The sequence below is a fragment of the Tachypleus tridentatus genome, chromosome 1 (assembly GCF_004210375.1).
Source record: "Tachypleus tridentatus isolate NWPU-2018 chromosome 1, ASM421037v1, whole genome shotgun sequence".
In the NCBI taxonomy this organism is placed as follows: domain Eukaryota; kingdom Metazoa; phylum Arthropoda; class Merostomata; order Xiphosura; family Limulidae; genus Tachypleus; species Tachypleus tridentatus.
The window spans coordinates 30,744,252-30,765,794 of record NC_134825.1 but is presented as its reverse complement, the minus strand read 5'-3'; the positions used below and the strand labels follow the sequence as shown (position 1 = coordinate 30,765,794).

The 21,543-nt window shown below is 31.9% G+C and overlaps 1 protein-coding gene across 3 annotated transcripts in view; it reads right to left on the bottom strand.

Annotated features, from left to right (window-relative positions):
- Positions 1–21,543, bottom strand: part of LOC143245133 (peripheral plasma membrane protein CASK-like) — a 184,682-nt gene that overhangs the window by 111,013 nt on the left and 52,126 nt on the right. For 2 of the 3 annotated variants that reach the window (XM_076491071.1, XM_076491088.1), the window contains exons 4-11: positions 20,911–20,988; positions 19,649–19,821; positions 15,768–15,839; positions 11,181–11,356; positions 8,189–8,311; positions 4,369–4,452; positions 3,012–3,120; positions 1,133–1,254 (exon numbers count right to left, since the gene is read on the bottom strand). In XM_076491071.1, the coding sequence (XP_076347186.1) occupies positions 1,133–1,254; positions 3,012–3,120; positions 4,369–4,452; positions 8,189–8,311; positions 11,181–11,356; positions 15,768–15,839; positions 19,649–19,821; positions 20,911–20,988 (937 nt within the window). The remainder of the gene's footprint in view (positions 1–1,132; positions 1,255–3,011; positions 3,121–4,368; positions 4,453–8,188; positions 8,312–11,180; positions 11,357–15,767; positions 15,840–19,648; positions 19,822–20,910; positions 20,989–21,543) is intronic. The other variant, XM_076491078.1, reaches the window with a different exon arrangement.

The window sequence follows — 21,543 nt, the reverse complement described above, 5'->3', positions numbered from 1 at the left end:
TCAAGTACCGTAGAAATATTAGAAAACTAACTTGTTATTGGTATGTGAAACTGACATTGAATTGATTTCAGCAGATAATTTAAAAGAACTTCCCAATAAAAGAACATATTAACAATACACACACACACATATATATTTAAATATATATATATTTAAATGAAGTTAAATAAGTAAATAAAATCATGGGAAAGGATTGCATTAGAAACAGTAAATCCAAATCTCTGATTAATTATATTATAACCATAATTTAAAAAAAACCTAAAACACATTAAAATTAAAAAAAAAAAAAAGTGCTGCATTTTTTAAAAAAAAGATCCCAGGGTGCAAGTCACAATGTGGGATTATAAAATGGATCCTAGATTTTGGAGGTGACTCCAGAAGTAGGACCCACACTGTAGTGGGGATACACTGTCTATCAGTCTTAACCTCCAATTCGCTAGTCTCACATAAGCAATAGACACAATTAGGCTAGAAATTAGAAGAGCAAGATATGGGTGCTAGAGCCCACAATGACCCACATGTATAATCACCCTTCACTGTTTGCAGACAGTTGTGGGAAGGTAACTGGTCTCCCAGGTTAAAATAAGAATAAGAAGATAAAGGTAAAAAGATATAAATCAGAATAAAAAATAAGGTATCACCATTTAGGGGTAAGTCAGATGAAACTTACGTCTTGATGTTAGCATTCCTACCCCCAGTATGGTAGAGGTGCTAATTAACATGAAATTGAACCATATCTATACTAAGTTTACTGTGATTGTTGTGCTTCTATATGCAGCTCAAGGCGTACATCCACATAAAGCAGTGCCAAGTTCTTAAGTGGCCTTATTTTTAACTAAAAACAATTAGTAATAGTAATTTCTCTGAATTTTATTTCTTTGCATTTATTTAGAACATTTTTATATTTATTACAGAATAGTTTAATAATTTTTAGTGTAAAATTTCTTTATTAAATCTATTAACTATTAATTTTTGTATCACTATTTCAACATTACTAATAAAATATTGTAATTTATTACAAAATACACACAAAAATAGCTATTAGACTTGTTAATGTTTACTGATCTCAGGAAATCAAGGAACGTATGAAAAATTTAGTATCAGCTTTACTAATATCCAAAGTTTAACTTACATCAAGAAGAGCATGCAGTTGGGAGTCTTCCAGAACAGAAAGCAGAAAATCTCTTTCACGTTTGCTACAGTCTGTAAGGCAGTGAATATTGTCCAAACTGTCCAGCACAGCTGAAACAGCTCCTACAGGAAACATAAAATAGTTTCTAAAAAGGAAATTTAGAAACTGCCCATTTACTCTGAGTATTAATAAAATCTTAAGCACTGAAGTGTAAAATGTAGTGTAGCTCAACAGTGCTAACTTACAATATTTAGAGTGAAGTACCATAAACTATTTAATTTAATTTATATTGATGTAAACAGGTTTCAAGCTGCTCTACCAACTCACATTTAAATGTTGGTTGATTGGTTCAGTGTTTTATGGTGCAAAGCAACAATGCTATCTGTGCCAAACATCCAGTAAAAAGTTAAAATTAAAGTAAAATCAGTAAAATTCATAAAAGGAAATTAAGATAAAACAAAACAAAGTTTAATTTTTGAATTAAAAACATAAATAACATTAAATCAAATTTTTACATCAAGTCTACAGCTGTAAGAGAAAAACTAAGTAATACAAGTAATACAATGAATTCAAAGTAGCATGAGGTGCAACCTCAATAGGTATATCCCCAATTGCCTTTGAATGCAAGAGGAGTTCACTGTGTTGAGATGTGGATGTTTCCACCAATATTTCACCAGAAAGAAGCTTCTTTACTGACTTTGGAGAGCCAGCAAGTCCCTCTGGTCCCTTCTGAATGAAAAAGGGAGACATCTGCCCTGAAGGTTTGTCTGAAAGACAATGTAGTATAAGAAAATGATGAACAACAGGTGTTACGTATGTTGAAAATTGCTGCTCAGAATCTTCAAGATGTGATCATTTACCAATAAACTGTTTTTTTTACTATTTTATTTCGGTGTCCACTGACCCCACTCACCATGGAGCCCTATGGGTGGATGCATGACAATGCCAAACAAAGACACTGCAGCAACGCCACAGTTTTATGAGCACTATACCCAAACACCAGCATCAGATACAATGTCCCAAACACCTGTTGAAAACATCCAACACTGGTACTTGGTTGACCCTAGCCCAAGTGGACCAGCCAACTGATTCAAGAGGGGCCACCCCAAGGCTGCCTGTCTACAAAAATTCAAGACCAAAGTGGTGTTAGGGTTGGACCCCTCAACCACCAGGATCCTCTCCTCCCCTTTACAGGTTGCCACACACGACAAACGCGTGGGTGGATGTTTTAATCCCAGAGGAAATAAATTGAAAGAACAGAACCTTCCCTGGGAGGTCCCCTCACCACGTACACCATGGGTTTAATTGTTGGATATAGGTATTTTGAAAGCTGAGCTTCATTAGTTATTATTCTGCCCTCATACTTTGACATCATAAAAGAGTTGCAGTGAAGAGTTGTTGTAATAAAATAACTAGAAAAAGGAAGTCACATGAAAAACAAGTCATAGTTCATTCTATTTTCAAGGAATGATGATTTGTTAAAAAATATATATATAATACTAGAGTATGGTAATGGGCAGAAGCTTTCCATGAAAATAAATCAGAATATTGTACTTTTACACAAGATTCTTCAGAGATGTTGAGAAATGAGGGTTTGAATTTTGTTTCAGTTTTCTTACACTAAATAACTGTACAAAATGACAAAATAGTGATTGTAAAATATTTTTGAATTAAAATTGTTTAAGTAGTGTCAGCTATTATTTTTACTCACATTTTGAAATGTGATATGCAAAGTGTGTACTCTACACCTAAAAAGTAATTACAGGTTATGGACAGGTTAATGGTATGCGTATGTTTGTTAATATAATAAGTTACTGTTAACATATAGTTTCTTTTTTAATAATTTATTTATTTATTGGACAATTAGAAGATTTCATACCAGCAGATGTAATTTCATCACTAACTCCAAACTTAGAAAGGCCAGCAAGTGGTGGTTCAATATAAAAATTGGTCCATTTGGGGCTTGAAACAGCTGCTAATACTGCTCCCTGCAAAAGAAATCAAAATTATTTAAACATTCCTGTGCACTTGAACTATTTTATGTAAGAAAATTTAGCTTTTTGAATCCATACAAAATATTACTAAACAGACTATATTTTGTAAGCATTTAAAAATGAATGTAACATTTATGTTGATACTTGTAAAATAATGTCATATATATAAACTTAAGTGTCATATACATACATTTAGATTGCAATAATTACCAAACTTAATTATTTGTTTTCAACATATACATACAGTTAATCTCAGAATGACTAAGTAAACTTCGAAGAAATAATGAATTCCACTGAAATATTTTCACTTAGGAATTAAAAACAGTTTTTCTAGATATGCAATTGAAACCTACATCACAAAACCAAATCTGTGTACTATTCCTAAAGCCAATAGTCTGTGTTTTAGAATTCATGACTCTATTACTTTAAGTTCAAATATGTCAAGTTTATGATGAGTTCTGCATTCATTCTAAAATCCCATATGGACATGGGGACACTTACAATCACTACTGTGAATTGCAGTAAGAAGAATCTTGCTTGTGAAGTTCAAATGTTCTTGAATCAACAGTGTGAATTACAGTAATCAAAAACATTTTTTATCAGTTTATCTCCATTGTGCATCAAAACCATTCAAAATATTTGTATGAGAATCTCAAATATCTGAAAATTAAAATCATGAACTGAAGTCACTCTAAAACTTTATAAGAACCTCAGATTCCCAACAATTCATAACTTTAAATCCTGTAAATGATCTTCAAACATCAAAACATTCACAGTGCACTGTAATCATCCTAATGTACTTTACATGAACCTCAAGTATCCAATATCTAGCAAGTACTTAAGGTGTTCACATAACTTAGAATCAACAGCATGTACCGACTGAAATCTTAAACTGAATCAGTATAATGAATATGTCAGAAATAGCTATCCAGACTCTCTACAAAGTGTATTTTGTCACTTTAAAATCCTTTAAGACTAGAAAACTTAATGTACATGCCCATGACAGCTCATAACATTCTAAAACATAGACTCAAACTGATATAATGGATTATCAATAAAAATAACTTGTATTTTGTATAAAAATTACAATCCAAGAAATTTCAAATAACATAACAGCTAATTTTATATGATTATTTTATGACTGACTAAAGTTGTCATGTATTTGTCTCTGAGGTAGAAACAGAAATGATACAAAAGCTGCATGTCAATTTCCACACAAGAAATTAAGATGAACTAATGTACTTTAAGCTTCCTTCTTGCATTGAACTTTCTTAGTTCTTCTACTGTTTCCTGAAGATGAATTCTTGGAGCACTGTGATCTCTATCCTAGAAATATAACAAAGACAATATTAGAAAATCCACTACAATTAAAACAGTCAATTATTTTTCTATTTTTACTTAACAATTAATACTAACTGAGAAAAAAACAATACAGTTGTAGGTTTTGCAAATACATCATTTACATGCCAATAGTTTCACCAATAAAGACACCATCAGGTAGACTAAACATTTTGAAGCATAGTTTATATATGTGTTTGAATGAAGAACCAGAAGTGTCCTTGACATTCACTCAAAGACAAGCGAATTACACACAGAAAGTCCACAATATTTTCAAAAATTGAACTGATTTTATATCTAAGTTTGGTATAAAAAAAACAACTCTCTGAAGCTTGTAGAAAAAGGTGTAGGGTCCAAATAACACCAAAATTATTTCTTTTGATGTTCATCGTCTGTTAGTAAATCTAAACAAATAGAAAATAATGGATATAGAAAAAAAAAATTCAAGCCCAGTAATTAAAACTAATAATAATAACCACCTGCCTAGTTCAGAACTACTTCAAATATAATGACAAAATATATATAAACAAAATGATGGGTTAGCTATGGGTTCTCCTCCATCATTCACTTTTTGTCAGAAGTTTTAATGACTAATTTAGAGTAGAAATTGTTTAGTGATGAAAATAATACAAAACATTAAATACTGGTATAGAGAGTTTGGTTATGCAATTTGTCTTTGGACAAAATCCAAACATCACCTCAGGAATTTTGTTTATAAATTCACAAAATAAATTTATTAAATTTACTATGGAATTTGGTGAAAATGGAAACAATATTATTTTGGAATTAAATATTGACATAAATACTGGCAAACATTTCTTTAAAATCTTCAGAAAACTGACGTAAGGTGACAGCACCATACATGCTTCTTCAGGACATCCAATATTTACAACCTTGTCGAGTTCTGTAATTTGTTACACAGATTTATCACTGTACCCTTATCAGCTGAAGATAAATTAAAAACTATAAAACAAACTACCTTTAATAATGGTTACACAATAAAGTTAATCAACACATTGTTGTTTAAAAATTGAGACAAGTTTAAATTCAATATCCCCATATACTGTACCAACTACACTATTAGACCTAATACTTTTCATGTCTTCACCAGGTTCAGTAATTTCTGCAACAATTAAGTTTTTCCTTTTTTTTTATATAATTTACATAATGTTTGATAAATGAAATGTTGCTAAAACATAATAGAATTCAGTAACATTATATTCACATACTGTACTGAACAAGAAAATGACATGGTTTAAGCTATGTTGAAAAATCTTCTCACAAAATATATAACATACTGAAAAATTAAATCTACAAGCCAGCCTTCTACTGTAAAAACAACCTAGACAAAATGTTGTGCAATAACAATGACAGAATCAAAAATTATAGCAATGGTGGTGTTTACTATTTAGTGTGTATAGAGTTCAATGGTGTGTGTCTATATATCAAACAGGACGGTTGACAGAAACAAGATTTAAAGACCATTTTAACACCTGGAAATTGCGAAAAATGGATTCAACCTTTGTATTCCACATAAATGAAACTAAACACCAATTTCATCAAGAAAAAACTGCAAAATTATACATGTCTGCAAAAAAATTTAAAAACTATGCACTCTGAAAATTTTAGAAATAAATAAATGTCTAAAAACAAATTCAGAAAAAATTCTAAATGAGAGCTTAAGCTTCCCCCCCCCATTTTGTCTTTAAGTGAATGTCAAGGTCACTCCTGGTTCTTTGTATAAACACACATGTATATAAACCTGTTACAAAACAGTTCAGTCTGTATCTGATGAAACCATGCTCATAATAAATGATGTATTTGTAAAATGTACAACTGTTTTTTTCTCATTTCCTTAATTATAGAGTTTAACCAAGTACTAATGGTTTCAAGTATCAACTAACACTGATATTCGAGTATAAAGTTTGTTCATTCTTTAAAATTACAAAAGTATTTACGAAATCTAACAGCTATGTGTTAGTAAATAAATGTATAGCTCAAACATACTAGAATTCACTATAAGAATCCAGTAACACTATAAAGCTTAGAGTCAAACAATTGCATTTCAGAAAATTTAGGATCCAGTTAAACAGTTACATATATTTAACACATAGCTCCATTTATAGTCAAAATGCAATTCCATGGATAGCTTAATCTGAAAAATACCAATTTAATTTACAAAAAGATACAAAAGTTATAATGACAGAGTAGAGTCAGAGCTCGGTAAAAACATTAGTTTAAATATATTTTATCATCATATTGTGCATATACAAAATGTCTTTTTGTTATACTTAGATAATTGTGTGTTCATATTTGTGGTTAAAAGTGAATTATACTGCACAAGTTTATGAGATATTCCTTTTACAAAGTCCAATGTTGCTTTCAAGTTGAAAATGTATTAAAGTAGCATATAATTTGCATGCTGCAAGTTATTGTAAATAAAGTTTTCTGGTTTCATACTAAAAACAAATCCTAACAATACATTTCTTTTGCTATAAATAACACTTAACTGATTTTTGGCTACCATAAGTCTAACCCAGCTAATGAACCTTGGTGTTGAAAGAAATATTATTTTAACACGACTCTGAATGAAAGGAAGCAATAAGAAGAATGTCTAAAAATATCTGCTTAAAATCCCAATTTTAATAATAAATATTAGGACTAATTCCTTTCATGCTTTCACCAGGTTCAATAATTTTCCACAACAACATTAAGATGCTGCATTTTGTTTTATAATTTATATGTTGTTTGAGTAATTTTTGTAGTTTTTTTATAAAACAAGTAGTTTAAACATTAGGCCTATGGAAGCTTTTCAGTATGTTTGTTTGATTGTTTTTTCACAAAGAATTACTATATAATGTTAAGATTTGAAAGTGAGATTGCAATTTTTTCAGGAGTAAAGTTTTAAAGTGAAACTCTGAGTTTAGTTTGAGATCATTACTAATCCCAAGGTACCTAAAGCTATTATCACTGATTATAATTATTACACCAGCTAGGCTTTCTCCACAAGTCTATGTTGCCACATTAGAATTTATGACCATAAACAACCATTCTATGACAGTTAACTGTAATAAGAAAGAGGATTTGAAATCTGAATTAAAGAAGAATTCTGGAAGTAAAATGCTTTATTTGACAAATTTTTGTTTCATTAAAAAAATGTTTTATTTTCTAAATGTCTGAGTCATTCCTTCCTAAATGACACTGCCAAAATTAACTAATGAAAGCCAGTTCAACTGGTGTGTTTCTTACTTAAGTTAGAAGATTTTCAGAAATAATTCACAGTACATATTTCCAGTAAATGGTTGTACTGTTGTTATTCAACCTTCTCCAAATGATATTCAAACAGTTTAGCAAAAAGGAATGTCATGAAACCAACATGGTTAAGTGGATCTATCACCAAATTTATAGATCAAGTAGTAGAAAATCAATTCAAATTTTTTTTAACATAATTTAAGTAAATATATATATACACACACACACAGTAGCTAATGCATATTTTATATTTTTTTTATGCTTGATGGAAACATGGTTCCATAACACACGAAAGTACAAACATTACTGAAATGTTATGTTACTTTCAATTACAACCGAACAATTTATTTTCGATAAAAAATGTTGATAAACAAACCAAAACATTGAACTGAAGAATCCTTTGAGGTTTTAATTTTTAATAATAAATTAGGTTCACTCAAGAAAACCAAGACTTTATAGCACAAAACTCAACCTTGAGCCATAAGTGGTTTAAAGCTTCTTTTATTGTTATTCTTTCCTTAGCATCAACAGTCAGCATTTTCTGAACTAAGTCTTTAGCATAGTCACTCACATGGTCCCATGGTCGTCCAGCTAGCTATAATTAATAAAAAATATATATTACTAATAATTATCTTTTAAATTTAAATCATAACATGCTTTAAAATATTTTTTTTCACCAAATTAAAACAATACTGAAAATGTATTTCTAAAATTTATATGATCACCCACTTTTGAAGAATTATGGCCTGTAACATCTGTGGAAGATAATAATGGAGAACAATAAATAAAACTACTCAGTGAACTGTTTGTTTGTTTTGAATTTTGTACAAAGCCACATGAGGGCTATCTGTACTAGCTGTCCCTAATTTAGCAGTGTAAGACAAGAGGGAAAGCAGCTAGTCATCACTACCCACTGTCAACTCTTGGGCTACTCTTTTACCAATGTACGGTGGGATTGACCTTCATAATGTAATGTTCCCATGGCTGTAGAGGTGAACATGTTTGATGTGACAAAGATTTGAACCTGCAACCCTCAAATTACAAATCAAGCACCCTAACCACCTGCCCATGGCAAGACCAGAGTGAAATGTTAAATAGTGCTATAACATAAACAAAAGGAGTCTTGTTTAAGTTATTTCAATCAAATTTGGTAAATGCTAAACTGTATAAAATTGGAATAGTTAAATTTTATCTTGATAAAATTAATATGAGCCTCTGATTAAAGCAAACCATTTACACAGATCAGAACTAAAAATCAACCTTGTAATGAGTACAGCTAACAAAATACACTTACTATAATTTCAGTAATAACTCGTGAGTTTGAGTCCCATTCTTGAAACATTTCAATGTTAAACAAACAGTACTGTCTTTAATTAAATGAAGAATCATACTATTTTAAGTAACATTACACTATAATAAAACATACTCAGCACTTTCCTATAAAACTTTTATTACTACAACTATACATTTATCTTGTTCATTAAACCAGGTAACATCTCTTCAAACAGATCAAAAGTTAGCTCCAATAAGTTTAGATTGCATGTATGAATGTCATGAAAAGCTGTTTAAGAATTTTTATTCTAGTTTAAATGTATACAGTAGACATTATAACCTAACTTATTTGACAAATTTGTATTCAGAATTTGAAAGTTTGCTGCTTTGAAATTCAAAGTGTCTGTTTTACTGAAAATACAGAATTTAAATGTTTAATTAATGATGCCAATATCTTATTAATCAGGATAATGTACTTTATTTTTAGCAACAGTTTTTTGTTTTGATTTTTAGAAAGTGAGTTTTGGTAGATGTCTTGGGCAATCTGAAGAAAACCTCAATAATTTCATATCAGTATAGCTAAAAGTGACTCATATGCTTTATTATAGTTTTTTCTTACTATACAGATTTATTATGTAAGAAAATTTATACTTATTTAAACCAGAATTTTCTTATCTCTTCCAGTTACAAACTTTGAACTTGTTTGCTGCTTCACATGGTTTGCTAACCCTTATCAAAATTCATATGTAAAAGGTATAGAACAAAATTTTTTAAGAAAAATAACTGAAATTTAACAACTTTTCTTAAATAGTAATAATGTATATACATATATAATGTTACAACTGAAATGTGTCTGTACTTTACAAAATACCAGTCCATAAAACACAACTAAGACTAGACAGCTTTATATTCTTGAATAAGATAACATCAGTGCACATGTTTTGCCACTGTAACTACAATAACATTTGCTAGGAATGGCTGAAAGGCAAATACACACACACACACACACACACACACACATATATATAAAATGCTTGGAAATTTGAACTTTTTACACTAAACGTTTTCATGGTATAATCTTTAGTCATTCTAGAACAAAATAGCATAATTTATATTTATTACCTAATTTTTTCATTGAAGTCACTAAGTCCATCAAATCAAACTAACCTATACAGAAATACAGTAGTGAAAACAAAATGTAAAGTGTTTAAAAATTAATAATTATCTGGAGATTATAAAGATTTTGCCTGTGAAGTTTGAAAATATTCTAATGCATTAAAATATTTTTAATTTTAAAATCAAAATTACTTTGCATGTTGGACAATCAACTTTCCAAAAGAAAATATTTTATGAGAAAATGTTTAAACAAAGAAATTTATTACTTAATTTAAAAATTTGATATTTTGTGTACAAAAGCCATGTAATGTTTACTAATAACCTGAAATACATTTTGTAATGGTATGCAGACATTATCAAAAATCATAGTATAATTACTCTCATGGGTACTTTCATGGTTAATAGAAGAGTTAAAATGGTATGGGTGAATGAAATACTTGTATGGGACTACATCAGGGTTAAGGTAGCACAGGGGAGTATTTGCACAAATGTGATTTAGAGTCGTTGACAGTGTAAATTAATTTATATGAGATTAAATTAAACTAGAAGTCTGAGAGACAATGTGTAAAAGACTACAAACCTGCAAGGTCAATTACGTAATTTGTACAAGGTTAAATTATGGTAAAAACAGAGTAGGAAAAGAGAAGTTTGTACCTGTATTTTATTTACTTGATTTACACAATGTCACATTAAAGATATGGAATAGATAAATTAATTTGTACAAGACTACATTAGCTACAAAGAATGTAAAATGACTCATTCATGACCATTATTATTACAGGGTAAATGATGTTATTGTAAAAGTTGAATTATATCAACATTAAAGATGTACAACTTACCTTCTACAGCTTTAGAAGTTGTGGAAATTTCTTTATAGGAGACTATATCAAGGCTATAATGTTGATAAACTATTTTGTATGAGATCACATGATAGTTATAGCATGTATGAGATTAAACGATGATTACAAAGTGGGGAAGTATTTGACAGTAAGTTATAATATATATAATTTTTTTTTAATTGTACACATTGACATATGCATGTTGCTTCATATGATGAAAATAATTAGCTCTCATACATTAAGACGTCCTTGACAAATGGATTCATACAAATGCTCCTTGGTCCCCAGAAAAGGAAGTGTTCCACTTAGTAGCACATACAAGAGTACACCGCAACTCCATACATCTGCTGGCTTTCCATATAAACAATGTTGAATGACTTCTGGTGCCATAAAGTGAGGAGTCCCAATCCTTCCTGATCAAATAAACACTACACCTTATCTTTAATCAGAAAATTAATCATGAATGAAAATGTACATTCAAATATTTAATTTGCCTCATTGAGTGAGTTAAATGCATCCATTACTTTATGTGAAACTCACTGTGTTAGCAATAGATTCCATAACTATTAAATTTACAACTACAAATAAAGAAAAATTAGAACTGCAAATCACAGAGACAGCTGTATGCCTTGATCAAATGTTATCTAGTTTAAAAATCATAGTCTTCATTTTTAATCTATGGAAAATAAATAAAAATTTGCATGTATCCTTTTTCCTTTTAAAATTCTTTAATACCAGTTTCTATTTACAGCTAAATTTCCATATGTAAAAGTTTTCTTACTCAGAGTTAACACTTTCCTAAATCAAAAATGTAATTCCAATAATATGTCTCACACTACAACTATCAGTTGTCAAGACAACTAGAGTTTCTTCCTTTGCCCATCTAAGCATTGATCTGATTTTTTCCTGCTTGCTTGAGCCTTTTATTAACCATTTAATTGCCCTCTGTGATATTTTTTTCGTGACACTCTCCACCTATGTCAATACACCCTCTATCCAGGTACTAGATATAGGCACCTCATTTGGATAATATTATTACTTTTTTGACACTAATACAATCCATAGCCTCTAACTCTGGCTCTTAGTTGGGAGGAAGAGTGTGAAGGAATTAAATATTATTGGAAATACATTATCAATTTAAGAAAATTGTTAATTTCCTAAACATACTTACCTAAACTCACACTATGGCTAGAATCACAACATCACCAAGAATCATGACAAGAAGGTAATCAACAATGAAGTGAACAAACCCTCTCCTCAATCTGAAGAAATCCAAAAGATAACATCTCAAATTTGAAATGGTGAGATTTTATATGCCACACTCAAGCTGAGGCAACAAAACTCATCTGGTCTGGGATTATGAACATCTGTCCTCACTCCTTAACCATACGGAAAGGTAAATTCTGCTTGTCCCTGAAATTATGAGAAAGGCATAGAACAAACTGTGGTCAACCAACAATCTAGGACTAGACCACTATAAATTCAGAATTACAAGGATACAATGGACCGTCATCCATAAACAATGCATTGAAGCAATACTGATCAATAAGCAGAGCCACGCTCAACCCAAGGAGATAGTTGAACACCAAATCTCACTCTCTATTACATGAAACTCTTGCATAGGTTAATGACTCTCATACAAACACTTAGGAAAAAAATATCCAAGGTAGTGAGTAAAGAGGCCCTCAATTTTGCCATCTTTTCCAAGAATGAAAATAAATCATTCAAACACTGATTGGAAACCAGGTGTGGTAGGAACTGATTAGATCAATTTGTTGAAAAGAGGGGAGAGGTAATACACATTAGGGAATCCTGAGGAACAATGTTTTGAAAACAGTGCAATAGATGAACAAAGTTCCCACATGTTTTAAAAGAAACTAACCCCAATTTATTCAATCCAATAATTGGCAGGATCATTTGTGTTCTACTCATGATAGTTCATGACCAGCAGTCTAGCATGGTAAAGTAACACCACCCAATGTTATGGAACATCTCATTTCTACAAAGTCTGTTTCAGCCTAGATAAAATAATGTTTATTAGTGCAGATTTGGTTTGATAAAAACACCTGTTTGGGCAACACTTGTCACAAAGTGTGATCCTATGTGAAAGAAGTAAAGGACCCTGAAAAATAAACTAGAGACAAAATTAGTGATGAAGATACTCACCTCTCCATATAATCTAGCAAATGTGATTAAGATAGCTGCAGTAGGTAGTTTAAAACCCTCAGAGAAAAATATTGCTAGATCATGTAAATGTGAAATAAAAGTTGGAAGGTCCACATACCAGAATGCATGATGTTCTGCAGCAGACAATTCAACCAGGCTACTAAACAATGTGACATGGATCAATTTTCATACTCACATTAAGGCAACTGGGATTTCATTTCAGGAAACTGAAGAATCCCAATGAACAAAATGTCATTGTCTAGTACTTTGAAAGGCATTAGTCTGGACAACATAACACTTCCAGGCCATCACTTGAAAAAAACAAATAAGTGGGATCCAATCAGTCACACTGGTGAGAAATAGTAATCAGATGAATTGGCAAAGAGCATTTATCCCCTTCTCTGGCTGCATAACCTTTATGCATGAAGTTTGAGCTTTGGGATGGCTGGATGTCTGATACTGGATCATGGATGCCTCAACAGAAATAGCCATGGAGAAAATGAAAGCAGTTGGCAATCCTATAGGTACCACAGAAGCAGGGTTTAATGAATTGCAGTTAGGACTCTGGGTAACAGACGTATTTGTGGAAAGGCACAGAGGTACAATTTCATCTAGTTCTGACTGAATGCATATAATGACAATGCTGAAGGTAGAGGTATCCAAGATTAAAATGTCTGTTCCAACGAGTAGCAAACTTATCAATTATAGGTGTTACAAACCAACAGTGAATCTAATGGAAACTTCAGCAAATCTAGACTTTGAAACATTTTCCTTTTAACAGCAAGTTCTAAAACATTGATGTGTAAGGAAACCTCATTTTCTGTCAATAGGGGTTGGGATTCTTGACCCTGAATAAGTAAATTTTTGAATACCTATAGTAGTATTATTCCTATCTTGGCACCACTTGAGATTGAAGACACTGACCTTGAATAAGGGGGACTGGAGAATCCAGTTCAAATTCTGCTGGCTGAATACAGAAAAATGAATGTACTTCATGTGCACTTGTCAAAAAGGAATGAGAGATTCAAGTGATGCCCACATCCCCAAAAGATAAAAAAATGATTCAGGCAGTAGGAGAAGGAGGCATGAGTAAGAGTCAGACTACCTGTTCCACAGTATAAAACTGGATGGGAGACAGCTGAGCCAAAATGAGATACATTTTGATAGAGACAACCAAATGGATGATATATTGAGTTACAGCAAAAATATGTTTCTTGGCTCTAACAATAAAAACTGCTTTGGTTGCTTCTGAAAGTAGAAGCTGGTGTGATGTTCATCCAACTAGCAAGATGGTGCCAACAATAACCAGTCGTGTATGTGATAGTGTGTGTATATGGGCCAAGGGAATAGGGTAAACAAGAGAAAGCTTGTACAATTTTGTAAAACATACATGGGTGCTGATGTTAATCAAAACAACAGAGCATCCTACCTTTGTGCACAAAATGCAAATAGTGGTTGGACAACTCCATTATGGGAACAGGTAAATAGGCATTGGCAACAACAAACTTGGTCATTCACAGTCCTGGTATAAAATGGCAACAAAGAGTGAGAAATGACTCCATCCTGAACTTTGGGAGACTTAAGAATTGATTTAGACAAGAAGAATTGGTGGCCTAGAACTAATCTCCCATATTCTTGAGCATAACAAACAGATTGCAATAAATCCCTGAAAGAAATGGGATGGCTTGTTCCACTGTCTTCCTGACCAACAAATCTCTGATAGCCCTGAAATAAAGTTTCAAAATTGAAGGATCTACAGAAGGAAGAAACACTATAGTTTGGAGGAATAATGATGGTGGTGATTCGATTTGAATTACTAATTACTACTCTTGACACAAGGACTGGTAGTACCCATGGATTTGTGGTGAAGTTTGTTTTATACTTCATGAACTTCTTGGAGAAAAGCCCTCAAAGACCCTAAAGGTCACCATTGCAGTAGGTGACATTCCAACCAAACAGATAAACCTCATGGACATGAGCAGAATATATTCTTGGTATCATTGGACCAAGTTAATGATGACAGGGGTTGGGACACTTGAATTGGGGCAGAACTATGGCCCTCTTGTAAGAATTGAGGAAAGTCAACAAGCCAACAACAACAGAGATGAATGCCTGCAAAACTCAAGGATAAGAGAAAAGAAGCCTTAATAACTCATGGAAGGCATCAGCTGGTAGATGAACATTCTCCAAAAATGCATCTTTACCCAACAACATACCAGCCAAGATACAACAAAGAGTGCAGAAGCTGATAATTGGACCAAGACATATGCTAACAGTGGTCCCACCCATCGAGTGTGTAGAGATTGTCACAAGACAGATATACCAAGGGCAGTTAAGTGGGGAATGAAAGACTGAAGCAAGCAAGAAAAAAATTACACTAGTGTTTAAATTGGCAAATAAAGGAAACCCTATCAATAGAGTAATAGCTGTAGTGTACACAAAAATGTTTTGGAAGACACTTTGCATGTAAAGCTACATGCATGCTTTATAATTACTTTTCACACACAGCCACAAAGATAGATATCTGTGTAGAATGCTTTTCTTTGCTTTTTAATATATCTCACAATAATTCTCATGATCAATCTAAATAACTGTGTTAAATGCATGTTTCATATACTTTCACACATGACTATGATGTTTTTGAGATATTTTTCTTACCCTTTTCATCACATCTTACATATGCACAGCCCCTTGGATGCACTCCCATTGGATACTTCACAGAATTTTTATCTGTGGGAAAGAAAATATCCCAGTCACATGCAGTAAAATATCAAAATGAAATAAAAACTAAAAACTGCATACCACTATTTTATGAAATGAAAAATGAAAACAAAATAATGTAATTAATGACTGTGCAACAATAAACAAATCTCCACTTCATCAATCATTTTTAGGACTATGCTGTAAAACATTTGAAATTAGGGATTAAATTCTCAAATACAAATGAAGGTACTCAAGCTAGATGAAGTGGAACCATTTTTAAGAAAGAAAAAATCTATGTAAACGTAAAAAACAATAATTTTAGTGTTAATGAATAAATGCTTTCTGACAGAACAATGTAATGCAAATGCACCTGAAAAAGCAGCTCAAAAGTTCCATCACCTTTACCACTTTAAAAAGTAAGTTCCAATATTCAGTATTGGTAAGTACTGGCAGAATTTCACCTTTGTTTGAAATAGTTTTCAAAATTTAGTTTTTTCCTAACTTAAAATGTAATTCCAATAGACACTTTATGCTGCCCTCTATTGGCATAAATTTTCATCTTCCCTACTCTTGTTACTCCCACTTTTTTTTAGCAACAGAAGAGTAACATTATCCCTATTGTAACCACAGCCCACTCTAATCTTGCACATGCTAACTACTTCAAAGTTCATTAGATCAAACCATACCAGAAGTAACCTAACACTTCAAAACTAGGGTATTAGTAAGAAAGAGGAGTTTCCATAAGCAGAATACACATCTGTATATGTGCAACACCAGATCCACCAGGAACCAACATTCAGCAGATTGTAGGAAGATGGAAAGTCAGATGAATATTCTTATCCAGGTAGGAGGAGGGTACCCAACCTTACATGCATAGAAATTCATGTGTCTCATCCAGCAACGATCAACACCAGGTCCACCAGGAACTGACATTCAGCAAACAGTAGGAAGGACTGCTATTTGGGGTTGCATTTCCCAAATTTGGGAGCATTGGGAATTTATTGTCCAGTCCACAGTAGAAAGAGGGTACCAGTCAAATTCATGTCAGGTCTTGAATGGCTCGTCTTGTCCCAACCAACACCTAGTTTCCATGAACAGACAGCAGGAGGATGTCTTGGTCATAGAGGCAAACTGTAATATATGGTAAAGTGCTACATGCAACACCTTGCAGCATCTGGAATTGCACATCAGCTCCATGGTAAGAAGGGCATCACTCCACCTTCCCCAGCAGAATGCCACTTCCCTACTCTCAAATTAAGTGGTATTATGCACACTCTGGAAAATAGGCCTCCTTGGATCACCACCACAGTGACTGGAACCTGGTAATTGATGAAGACTCAAAAAATACTTCACAAGAAAGAACAGGATAAAAGTTCATTGGAGAGTCTGAAGGACAACAGCACCATAAATAGTGCTATTTTGAAAGGCAGAGTGATCATACTGATGGAGTCAACCAACCAACTCATAGCAACATCGAGAATTGTTCACCAGGTCCACATTACAAAGAGCCCCAACGTCACATTCATCTAGCATGATATAAGATTACAGGTTGTACAGTGTGAATTTAAAACTAAGTATACCTGGTCAGACAACACTTGCTACACAGCAGATCCAAATGTGTAAAAATGGGCTCCTGCAAAGAAATAAAATGAACAGAGTACTTGAAACTGGTTAACTCCTGATGAACCAGAGCAATCAATTTATAAACCAAGTACTGTAGTTCCAATCCTTTGGGTGTGAACAGTAATTCTGGTTCAGTCAGTTACAGGAGTTGCAGTCATGACTACCTGAAACTGTGAGTACATGAATCAAAAAATTGAAAGAGAGGATAAGAAAAGAAAATACTTTGTAATTTTTCACAAAATAAAATGAAAACATTAAAGAAAGTGTAACTAAAATAGAAAAATTAAGAAAACCTTGTGGATTAGTGAATCAAACCATAAGTGAAAATGCATCTATTAAATTAGACTTCCAATCGAGAAGTGTTTGACAAGTGCAAGATTAGAATGAGCACTAGTTATGACAGGAATAGTGTTAAATTCATATTGGTGGAGGTTTGCTAAATGGTCATTTGCATGTTAGTAAGCAAAAATAAGAGGCAGTATCAAGGATAGAGGCAAGCAAACTTCACACAATTTACAGGACAGTACAAGTCGAGAATGCTCTTCATGAGAAGATAAAATATTCTATCATTATATTAAATCATTTTCAGTGTCATTAGTTAATCATTTTTTTGTTTTATATACACAAATGATATGTAATACAGTAATACCTGTAAATTAAAAGTACTGAACTAAAAGAAAAGTAACAGATATAAAACAATTCATCTAAATGTAGTAACCAACATATTTTAAGGTTATTTTAGAACATATATATATAGAAACACACAAACAGCAATCAGTCAATATGTAACAGTAAGTATATCCTCAACTTCTTAATAACCTTTTGAGTACACATTTTAAAATATTTCATATAATTAACAATTTTGTACTGTTTATCATAACTTATAGCTGAAAACATTGCTAACAGAGAAAATATTTAGCTAATCTTATCAGTAAGGATGTAAGAAGCATATCTTTAAGTAGCTATATTCATAAAAGGGTAGAGCTTTAGTTCTATGAAGGTAGCTTGCTTTAATGAGAAGTTAAAGTTAATTCTTATGAAAACATCTTTATGGTTCTAAAACAAACCTGAGGTAAAAATATTATGAATTTTAAAACAATGGATGTTTGAAAAAAACTTGTCTTTCCACGTTCAGCATTTTATTTGTTTTTTATAAAAGGGATACTTGAATCATATGTCAAACACTAAATGATTTTTCAAAGTGTACCAGCTTCTTTACATTACAAATTAGAGGTAGATAAACGAAATTCTGCAATTTCCTCAGATAAAAATAAAACGTACTTTTATTACTGTGCAAATAGAAGCACCAAAACATCTCTAAAACAATATCTAACCTGAATGCCCCCATTAAAGTATTCATGCCCAGTATGTACACTTACCATTATAATTCAAAATATATTAAATGTAAACTTGCTACTGAAGCAAAGATCAGTGACTTCCTTTCTTCACATATTCATTATGACAGTAAGAGAGATGCCAACTATTTCAAATGACTGAGTATAATGATTGTAGACAAAGCCCTTTCACAGTTTTAGTCCTTTTAGATTTGCCAGAAACAAGACAATCTGGTGAATGAGACTTCTTTTTTTCCATCTTGTGAATGATCGCATTGGTGTTTCTATGCCGCTTAGAAAACGAGAAATACCCATCTGTGTGAGCGCCGATTGGCTGACAAGCACTGATGACGTAATATGGATTCCCCCACGTACCCAGTATGGAAAAGCACCGCACTCAAACTATTGGTAGACATTGGAGATACAAATATTTTTTATTATTTCAAGCACAAACATGATTATTGCAAGTAGCCATTTGACTATGTCTTTTATTTATTATCAAAATTTATGTATATCTCACTAAAAATTTTCTTTTCACCCCATTCAAGCCCTGGGGGAACAATTTATCACTTTATTGTATAGGCCTATATAATATATAATAATTTGGGAGTTGCAACAAGTTGTAATATTTGTCTGTATGAGCGTATAGTCGTAATGTATACACCAAAATAGTAATGATTACGCTCAAATCGTAATGGTTGGCATCTCTGCAGTAAAGTTAAAAACATTAATCAATTCTTTTCACCATTGTCTATTTTCATTTATCTTTTCAAACAAATACACTGCAACACTCAAGATAAGACCTTTGTATTACCATTAATAGAATGACCTTGATATACCTCTATATCATGTTACTCAAGACAAAGATATTTATCTTACCATCATTAACATTATCTTCTTTCAGTTGTATGGCAGCTCTAAAACCATCCATTTTCAGCGGAGCAGAATTCTCTTTAGTGGCAAGCAGAACACACTGTGTATTAATATCTCTGTGAATGATGTTATTGCTGTGGCAGTAATAGAGGGCATCAAGAATCTGTCGTATGTAATGACTAAAAGGAGAGAAATATGACTAAATAATAACTAGTACAAATAAAATACTACACTTTTTACATAACAGAAAACAGAATAGCTTTCAACCAAATTAATAACATGCACATGTGACAGTCCTCTTTACAAACAAACTAAATGTTCATAGAACAAACTCCTAATTGTAAACAGAACATAGCAAAATTACTCATAATCAAACTAACAGTAGGTGGAATTTTTCCATAAAACTCATAATCAAATGAGCTACACTTTTAATAATATGGCATACTAAACTACTGTAAAACAGTTAAAGTTGAAAATAAGCAAAACTTTCATAGAACTGTGTGCTTAAGTCAGTGCTGGTCTTAAACACAAGCACAAGTGACTGCTTGGGATCTCACACTTTTAATGTTCTCAAGCAATTTTTATATATATCCTATCACAGTTGTTCTTTCTTTTTAACCATAAATTTGTGTTTAAACTTTAAAAATATTACTCGTGAAAAGTTCTCCCCTTTAAAGAGAGAGAGAGAGAGGTTCACTTTGTTTGACTATTGAACATATGGTAATTTTATACATACATCATATGTATTTAACTTATAAAAAATAGTCTCACATTTCAAAAAGACATTCTAAAAGTATAAATATTTTTTTAAAACTCTTAACTTTTGTGAGAATATACCATAAATCTGTCACAATCCACACAATATATTAATGGGATATGTGAAATAATTACCCTACTGTTTGGTATTTCATGCTTGATAAGGCCAGCATGAGCTAAAATGTTAAAAAATATTTAACAATCAAATTTAATGTACAAAAATATATTGAGTATTGTAAAACATCTAACAATAAAATGTCATGTTGAAATACAATAGGTAGGTAGGTATTTCATGTTTATTAGCACAAAGCTACAAGGCTATCTGTGCCAAACAAGATGTAGTACACTATAATGTTAAATGGAAATGAAGGTAAAAATGCTTACAATATGTAAAATTAAGTCCTGCCAGGAAGACTGAAGCATTAAGTTCAAACTTGCTGTCAGTCATCTGAAGTTAGCAAAATACAATAGGACTATATACCAAAGCACTTTAGAAAAGACTTGCTACTTACCTGGCTACTGCTTCACTGTACACAAATCCTGCTGTTGCACGTTTTACAATTTCTGTGCATATATCTGTTCCTTCCATGCTTTAAAAAGAGAAATAAAAATTATCTAAAGTAATGTTATGACACTGAATTTTATTTAAAGATTCTTAGCTTAGATATAACAAAGTTCTAAAACCTGACAATTTATAAATGAACAAAACAACTAAGGTTTATTGAACATTTATGAATAACATGTAGAAATACTTTTAAGCATTCCTGCTGGAAAGTTGACAGATGTTTGCAGAAAGTAGTTTATGCTCAAAGGAAATGATTAATTAGCACTGTCAGATTGTAAACAGTGATCAAATGAACAAGATTTTATTCTCTTAGTAAAACAAAGGGACATATCAAAAACATCTGAAAGTATTGTTATTAAAATTGATGTTAAATGCAATGCCCTAATGACATTATAAAAACTGAAACTGTTACATAAAAAAGCTATAAACTCATGAAAAAAACAATTTTAAATATATCTTTTGTGTTAATCAAAGTATGACATATTGTTTCACATGAAGAACCACAAACATGAAGGTCAATGGCAAAAGCTACTTGTACATGTCCCAAAGAACAGTACACAACATGAAGGTGAATCTCCAT